The sequence below is a fragment of the Orycteropus afer genome, unplaced genomic scaffold, assembly GCF_000298275.1.
Source record: "Orycteropus afer afer isolate SDZICR_OR568_19922 unplaced genomic scaffold, OryAfe1.0 scaffold00130, whole genome shotgun sequence".
Lineage (NCBI taxonomy): Eukaryota > Metazoa > Chordata > Mammalia > Tubulidentata > Orycteropodidae > Orycteropus > Orycteropus afer.
The window spans coordinates 1,566,624-1,573,921 of NW_006921717.1; the positions used below are offsets into that span (position 1 = coordinate 1,566,624).

Below are 7,298 nucleotides of genomic sequence, written 5' to 3' on the forward strand. Positions count from 1 at the left end.
CACCAGCCTGTTTCCTGAGGGTGGAGACTGAGGCCCCAGGCTCTTGGTCCACAGACAGGCAGACCCCACCTATCCTTCACTGGGGCTCAGTGGGCATCTCCCCACTCATTTCCCTGCCTTCACAGCCACTGGCTCGGGGTCCCTGGGCCAAAAGGCCTGGGTCCTAGGGCCTTCTGATTGGGGGTCTAGGGAGGATAGAGTGGCTGGGCTGCACCCCACAGCCTCTCCCTGGTTTGGGGATGCCTGCACTAATCTAACTCTCTTCTCTCTGCAGATCACCCAGCTGAAAATTGCCAGCAACCCTTTTGCCAAAGGCTTTAGAGACAGTGATCCGGATTCCTGGTACCTTCCAGCCCTGGCCGGCTCTGCCCAACAACAGCCCTGCCCCAGCCCCTCCCAGGGCTCTCCTAAGACTCTGGTGGGCCACCCTCAGGGCCTACCCTCGGCTCCTGACTCTGGTCCCGTGCCCACTGACTTCCTGGGTCCCACCACCTGACTCTGCCCATGATGGCTACCCTGGGTTCTTCACCTTAACTACCTCACTCTTGCCTGCCCCATCTCAGGCTTGTGTCCCCACGGCCCCTGCTCAGTGTCCCGGCCCAAAGTCGAAGCAGCCTGAGTTCCTGCCCGCTGAAGGGCCCCACAGAGCAGGAGAAAGGTAAGCCCTCAGCCCGGTCCCAGCCAGCCAGTCCCCAGGCCACTGACACAGTTGGACCACAGCTTGGTGAGAAGACACAAGGAGACAGGCCACGAGGCCACCAGGGAGGGGCTTCCCACACTGAACAGTGCCATTGGGCACCTGTGTGGACACGGGGTGGGGGAGGGCAGAGAGTTCTAAGCCAATATGGGGTCCGGAGCAGAGAGAACAGGACAGGGAGTGTCAGGTGGGCTTCCTGAAGGAGGTGGTTCTGGAGCTGGGCCTGGGGGGACTGGGAAGGGCTTGGACAGACGGAAAGCATCGGCAAAGGCTGCGAGGCAGCTTCCTGGGGTGGGCGGAGTGGGAACCAGGAAAGGGCAAGCCCAGGATGAGGGCTGCAGGTGTGGGGGGAAGTCTGGGGCCCACTCAGACCATCTCCTCCTTCAGACCCCAACAAAGCCCCAGCCTCCACCTCAAGGACCTCTGCTCGGCTCCACCATCAGCTGCTGGCTCCCCCTGAGACCGTGCTCACCCCGGCCATCTACCAAAGCCTGTACCCTGGGGCTCCAAGCCCCCTCGGAGTCCCGAGGGCCAGATCAGCACCGTATCCTCTCCCCAAGATCCAAGCTGACAGGGATCAAGGGAGACTGCCCCTCCCAGAAGGGCTGGGGCTCCTGTCCCCCACCTCTGTGTGCCTGGGGCCTCACCAGGAGCCACAGTGATGAAGACCCATGGACAGAGTCCCCCCTGGAGAGGGCGACAGACCGTGCCCCGCTCCCTCCAGCCCTACCTGGCAGAGACCCTTTCTGTGGACGCCCAGAGAGCAAGGCTCCCTGCCCAGAGGCACACAAGGCTGGGGTCATGCCAGGCTTGGAACCAGGCCTCCTGCCTCCCATCCCAGGGACAGAGACTCCCACCGCCTCCCTCTTTGGGACTGACCCCCCCAGATCTTGCTCCCTTCCCTCCCTGCCCCCCAACATTAAACCATTTGGCATGGGTGGTCAGAGCACTTCTGTCTTCAGGGGTTGGGATGGGAGGGCCTCGGGGACACGCAGACCCAGGCCAGACCCCATCAGCCCTGTGACATCCCAAGCCTCTGGCCACTGCCATCCACATCCGGGGTGGTGGGGGAGCATGCGGTGATGGTGATACCCAACTGCGTGGCACCTGCCTGCTCTAGCAAAGCTGGGGCACCCCCTGCCACTCTGTGTGTAGCTGCTGCACGCAGAAGGGTCGTCTGGCCTCTGAGGAGCGAGGTCCAAAGTAGAACCCCCAAAGGCACTGACCATCACGGAGTGATCTGGAGTCCAATGAAGGCTTAAGGCAGGAGAGCGTCCTATACATAACAAACAAAATCAAACTCGCTGCCTTCTCCTAGCAACCCCTCCTTGGGTTTCCAAGGAGGTAACACTATGGAAGTAGATTGCCCAACCTTCCTTCTGAGGAGTGGCTGGTGGGTTTGAACCTACAGTCTTCTGGTTAGCAGTCAAGTGCCTTATGCACTAGGCCAACAGAACTCCCTTCCTAGAGATAGTGCCATTTAAACCGACTCCTAAGGAAGAAGGAACGGTGAGGGGGCGTAGGGGAAGAGCTCCAGGCCCTGGGAAAGAAAGGCTGAGCAAAGGCCTGGCGGCTGAAGCCGGGCTGAAGGACCAGGCTGGGAGCTGGCGCGCCACCCAGCGGCTCCGAGAGGGAGCGACTCCCGCGGCTCCCGGCCCGTCTTTGGCCCCCGTAGGCCTCCCAGATGCCGAGTCTGCACAGCTTTGCGGAGGGAAGGACACACGTAGGGGAGGGGAACGCGGGGTCCGGGAGGGCCCCAAAAGCCAGACTCCCGCACCCTGCGGTCGGAAGGGCTGGATCGGGTCGCCGGGCCTTGCGCGGCCGAGCAGTTCAAGGACCTGGACGACACTTCCCAGATCTCCCCAGCTCCACCGCCGCCGCTTCCCTCTCAGGCCTCTCTCATCCAGGCTCCGCCCGTCCCAGGCCCCTCCCCTTCAGGCCCCGCCCTTCCCCAGGCTCCGCCCCACCCAGGCTCTTCCCCAGTCCCATAGGACCAATCCCTTTCCGAGCCCGCCCGCTCCTCCCGGGACCGCCCCCTCATTTCGATTGGAGGCTCCTTTCTAGGCCCCGCCTTTAACCATGTCTCCGCCTTCGATTCCCTTCCAGGTCCCGCCCGGCGGCATCTCAATGCGAGTCTGGGGTCCAGCCCCGGCTAGCGCGCAGGCTCCGCCCACCGCGCAGGCACCGCCCCCTCCCATTCCGGAGCACCACGTGGTAGGAAGGGCGGGGCCTGAAGACCGAACTTCTCTGGGGGCCGCGCGCTGGTTGTCCCGGCCACGCCGGGCCGGACATGGTGCCCGACTGCCTGTCGGCGGAGGGCGAGCGGCGCTGCCGGCAGCTGCTGGCGCGGGCCACGGCTCGGTACCGTGCGCGGCCCGCGGGAGCCGCGGTGCTCGTGGCGCTGTGCTTGGTGCGCGGGGCCCCGGCACTGCTCTACACGCTGCGGTCCAGTCGCCTGGCCGGGAGGCACAAAGGCGACGTCAGGTACACGGCCGGGACTCCCTCCCTGCCCTGTAGGAGGCGGCAGAGCCCTGGGGGCGGCAGGCACTTAAGCTCTCCGCCCCTCCGTGTCCGCCTCTGCATAAAGGGTCCGTGAACGCCCATGCGCTCCTGGGCTGCGGCGAGGAGTTAGCGACCTGCGTACTCCGGCCCCGAACCTGGCGCCCCGCCCTCGCAGTTTGTCCTCTGCCACTCCGGCTGGGAATGCCTCTGAGCCGTTTTCGTCTCTCTAAAAGGCGGGACGCCGCCCCCTGCCGGCGAATGTGGAGAGGTTTAGGGCACGTCAAGGCTGCTGCCTCCTGCATCTTCCCCGCCCCCTTGGAAATTGGGGGCACCCTGTGGGGTCAATGTCAGCGCCTCTGGGTCTACCATAGGCAGCATTTGAGTGTCTGAACTGTAGGCCCTTCTTGCGCTATCTGCTAGGGCCTTAGCCCTGCCCAGGGCTGAGAGGGCCTCTGTGAGTCACCCCTTCCTCAGGGAGGTAAACTGAGCCCCCAGAGATCACGTGACCTGCCCACGGCCTCAGTGCAAGCCAAGGACAGAGGCAGAGTGTCCTTAAGGTGGGCCCTTTGCCACCGCCACCAGCATCCCAGACCCCTACCGTTCTGTGGCCCTAACAACCTGATGACCAGCCCCCTGTGCGGGCCCAGTTTCCCAGGCGGCAAGTGTGACCCTGATGACCAGGATGTGGTGCACACTGCCCTGCGGGAGACCCTGGAGGAGCTGGGTCTGGCCGTTCCTGAGCACCATGTGTGGGGGATCCTGCACCCCGTGTTCGACCAGGTGAGCCCTCCAGGTCAAGGCCACGGCCAGCCTGAGCCCATACACTCATCTGTTCCATGAAGCTCTGGGCTGGGAGGCAGGACTCCAGGGACTGGGGGAGGGGTCGTGGATGCCAGCTCAGGTAGAGCGGCCCAGCACCTGCCTGGCATCCACTTGTTTCATACCTACGACAGCTTTTGGGACAGGTATTTCTATCCTCCTGCGCTCTGGTGGCGTAGCGCCTAAGGCACTTGACTGCTAACCAGAAGGCTGGTGGTTCAAACCCACCAGCCATTCCTCAGAAGGAAGATTGGGCAATCTACTTCCGTAGTGATACCGCCTCAGAAACCCAAGGAGCGGTCGCTGTAAGTCGGATCCAACTCGAGGGCAGTGAGTTTGTTTGTTTTGTTTGTTTGTTTGCTGGCTCAGGAAGGAGCCCTGGTGGTGCATTGGTTAGGTGCTTGTGCACTAACTGAAAGGTCAGTAGTTTGAACCCACCAGCAGGTCTACAGGAGAAAGATATGGCAGTCTGCTTCTATAAAGATTACAGCCTTGGAAACCCCATGGGGGCAGTTCTACTCTGTCCTAATGGTCACTAGGAGTTGGAATTAACTGGCCAGCAGTGCATTTGGTTTTTTGACAGAAATAGATACTGAGGCTCAGGTCAGTGGTGGGTGAAGGGGTGAGCTGCTCAACTTGGTGTGAAGGCCTCACTGTGCAGCCCCGGACTGGGTCGGGGCTTGAATGACAGCAGGAGATTTTGGAATAATGAAGGGTAAGGGCAGGTTGTTCTAAGTGGAGGAATCCACGTAGAAAGGACCAGAGGCCTGGAAAGGAGGCTTGGACCGGTCCAGTGCCCTGGGGGGCCTGAGTCAGTCGGCATGGCTGGAGGAAGCTTAGGGGTGGGGCTGTGGCCTCTGGAAGCAAGATGGGCCTTCTTCCAGGCTCCTCTCCCCCAGGCCCAAGGCCCCCGCCTCCCTCTGATGGCCTGCCTTCCTCCTGCCTCAGCAAAAGACCTCCGTGGCACCTGTGCTTGCCAGTGTGGGCCCCCTGGATCCTCGGAGCCTCAGGCCCAACCTGGATGAGGTGAGCATGGGCACGCTGGGGGCTGGGCCGTCCCAGTGGCGGCAGCCTGTCCTCTGTCCACCCTCCCTCTGCCCCCTGTCCACAGGTGGATGAGGTGTTTACACTACCTGTGGCCCACCTGCTGCAGGCACGGAATCAGGGTTACACCCACTTCTGCCAGCGTGGTCACTACCGCTACACACTGCCTGTCTTCCTGCATGGGCCACACCGCATATGGGGGCTCACAGCTATCATCACCGAGTTCACCCTGCAGGTCCTGGCACCAGGCACCTACCAGCCCCACCTGGCCGGCTTTCAAGTGCCCAGATACTGAGGACCTGGCTCCCAGCAGCGCCCCCTGCCTTTGTCCAGCTCAGCTGGCTTCACTCCAGAGGGAATAAAGAACTGTCTCCACCTCTGTTCTTTTGTTCCTTCTGTGCTGGGGCCCTGACCCTGGGCGGAATCCACTAAGCTGGCCTCTTGGCTGGAGCCTCCGCTCTGTGACACTTACCACGGTCGGGCCATTGACTGAGTGCGTGCTGGGTGCCCAGCACTGGCCATCACAGCTCTCGGCTCACCCTCACGGTTGCCCTGCGAGGCAGGGTCAGTGCTGCCCTGGGCTAGCCAGGAGGATGCGTACCTTGCCCAGGGTCACCCCACACTGGGATTGGAACCGGGTGTCTGGCTCCAGAACCCAAACTCCCAGCTGCCCCAGGGTCAGTCAGCCCACCGGCTCTGATCCATTGAGCCCCCACCTTGTGCCGGGTGCTGAGCTGGGGACACAGCAGGCAAGCAGCCAGATGTTGCTTTGTCCTGATGCTTACAGTCTGGGGAGACCTTGGACCAGGTATAGGTATAGTTATACAGTGTACATTACACAGATAATAACGTGGTAACAAATTATATAAACCAGAGTTCCATGAGGGTTGAGGGGTGGTGGTCCGTCTTGAACAGGGTGGTCTGGGCAGTACCATCCATGACAAATGATAGAAAACTCCATCACACCCCACAGCCCGCCCTCCTCCACGACCCCCTCCTCCCCGCACCCCGCCCCTCCTCCACGACCCCTCCCTGCACCCCGGCTCTCCTCCACGGCCCCCTCCTCCCCGCACCCCGCCCTTCCTCCACGACCCCCTCCTCCCCGCACCCCGCCCTCCTCCACGACCCCCTCCAGACCTCCTCCGATCCCTGTATACCTTCCCCTCCTCCACACCGCCCCTCCCGTCGTCCCCCACGCCCCATTTCTCACCCCTGGCCCTCCAGCCTCCAGGGCCACATGACGGGGGTAAAAATAACTCGTGTACAGGACGTGTGAGGGGGGAGCGTGTGACTGGGGCTGAGCGAACGAGGCTGAAGGAAGGTGGGTGATCGGGGGACGGACCCCTGGGGAGGGACCGTCGGTCACATCAGCTCACACGGGTCACCGCTTTGCACCGAGCGCACACCCGGCATCCAGCCGCGAACCGCGCCGGCTGCGGGCGGCTCTCGGGCGGTGAGTGGCCCCGCCGGCCTGACCCGCGAGCCGCCGGAGTCCCTGGGCCCCAGGCTGGAGCGCCCCCACCTGGTGCCCCGCCCCTGCGGCCGTCACCCTGTGCTCTCTCTGCAGGTGCCGGCGCCCCCGGCGATGCGCGGTCGTCTGGTCCCAGCGGCCGGGTCCCTTCCCCCGGTCCCTGGCCCTCGGGAACGTCTCTGAGCCTCCCATGTCCGCGCCCCCATGGCGGGCTCGGCGGCAGCGAGCCGGCGGCGGGCCCCGCGCGTCTCCATGCAGGAGCACATGGGCATCGACGTGAGCCCGGGCCCCATCCGGCCCATCCGCCTCATCTCCGACTACTTCCCGCACTTCTACCCCTTTGCCCAGCCCACCCTGCGCGCCCCCGGCCCGCGCCCCGCCACCCCCGCCGTTCGCCCCGCACCTCAGCCCGACCTGGAGCCCGAGGGGGACTCAGACGACAGCAGTGAGTGGGGCAGGGCAAGGGCACAGCCCTGGGTGGTGGTGGGGGGTGGGAGTGGCGAGCCGAGGGGCTAACCTGCCTGCCACCTGCCCTCAGCTGGCCCGGGCACCCTCGAGTTCACACTGATCTTTGACCAGGACAACAGCGCCCTGCACTGCACAGCCCACTGTGCCAAGGTGAGGATGTCGCAGGGACCCTGGGCCACTGGCCTGCCCTCCGGCATGCCCACACCTACTGTCTGTTCCCAGGGACTCAAGCCACCCGCCTCAGGCTCCGTGGACGCTTACGTCAAGGCCAATCTGCTGCCAGGCGCCAGCAAGGTG

General features: G+C 63.7%; 3 protein-coding genes across 3 annotated transcripts in view; all 3 read left to right on the plus strand.

Annotated features, from left to right (window-relative positions):
- Window positions 1–2,853, plus strand: part of LOC103200425 (nucleoside diphosphate-linked moiety X motif 8-like) — a 4,475-nt gene extending 1,622 nt beyond the window's left edge. The window contains exons 3-5 of the mRNA XM_007944936.1: window positions 275–342; window positions 564–658; window positions 2,804–2,853. Coding sequence (XP_007943127.1) covers window positions 275–342; window positions 564–658; window positions 2,804–2,853 — 213 coding nt within the window. The remainder of the gene's footprint in view (window positions 1–274; window positions 343–563; window positions 659–2,803) is intronic.
- A 134-nt stretch (window positions 2,854–2,987) lies between these two features.
- NUDT8 (nudix hydrolase 8) lies at window positions 2,988–5,357 on the plus strand. The gene is made up of 4 exons (XM_007944937.1): window positions 2,988–3,181; window positions 3,847–3,979; window positions 4,967–5,044; window positions 5,130–5,357. The coding sequence occupies exons 1-4, from the start codon at window positions 2,988–2,990 to the stop codon at window positions 5,355–5,357; spliced, it is 633 nt and encodes a 210-aa protein (XP_007943128.1).
- Window positions 5,358–6,737: 1,380 nt separating this feature from the next.
- Window positions 6,738–7,298, plus strand: part of LOC103200427 (double C2-like domain-containing protein gamma) — a 3,229-nt gene continuing 2,668 nt past the window's right edge. Inside the window, exons 1-3 of the mRNA XM_042781509.1 lie at window positions 6,738–6,978; window positions 7,072–7,151; window positions 7,224–7,295. Coding sequence (XP_042637443.1) covers window positions 6,738–6,978; window positions 7,072–7,151; window positions 7,224–7,295 — 393 coding nt within the window. The remainder of the gene's footprint in view (window positions 6,979–7,071; window positions 7,152–7,223; window positions 7,296–7,298) is intronic.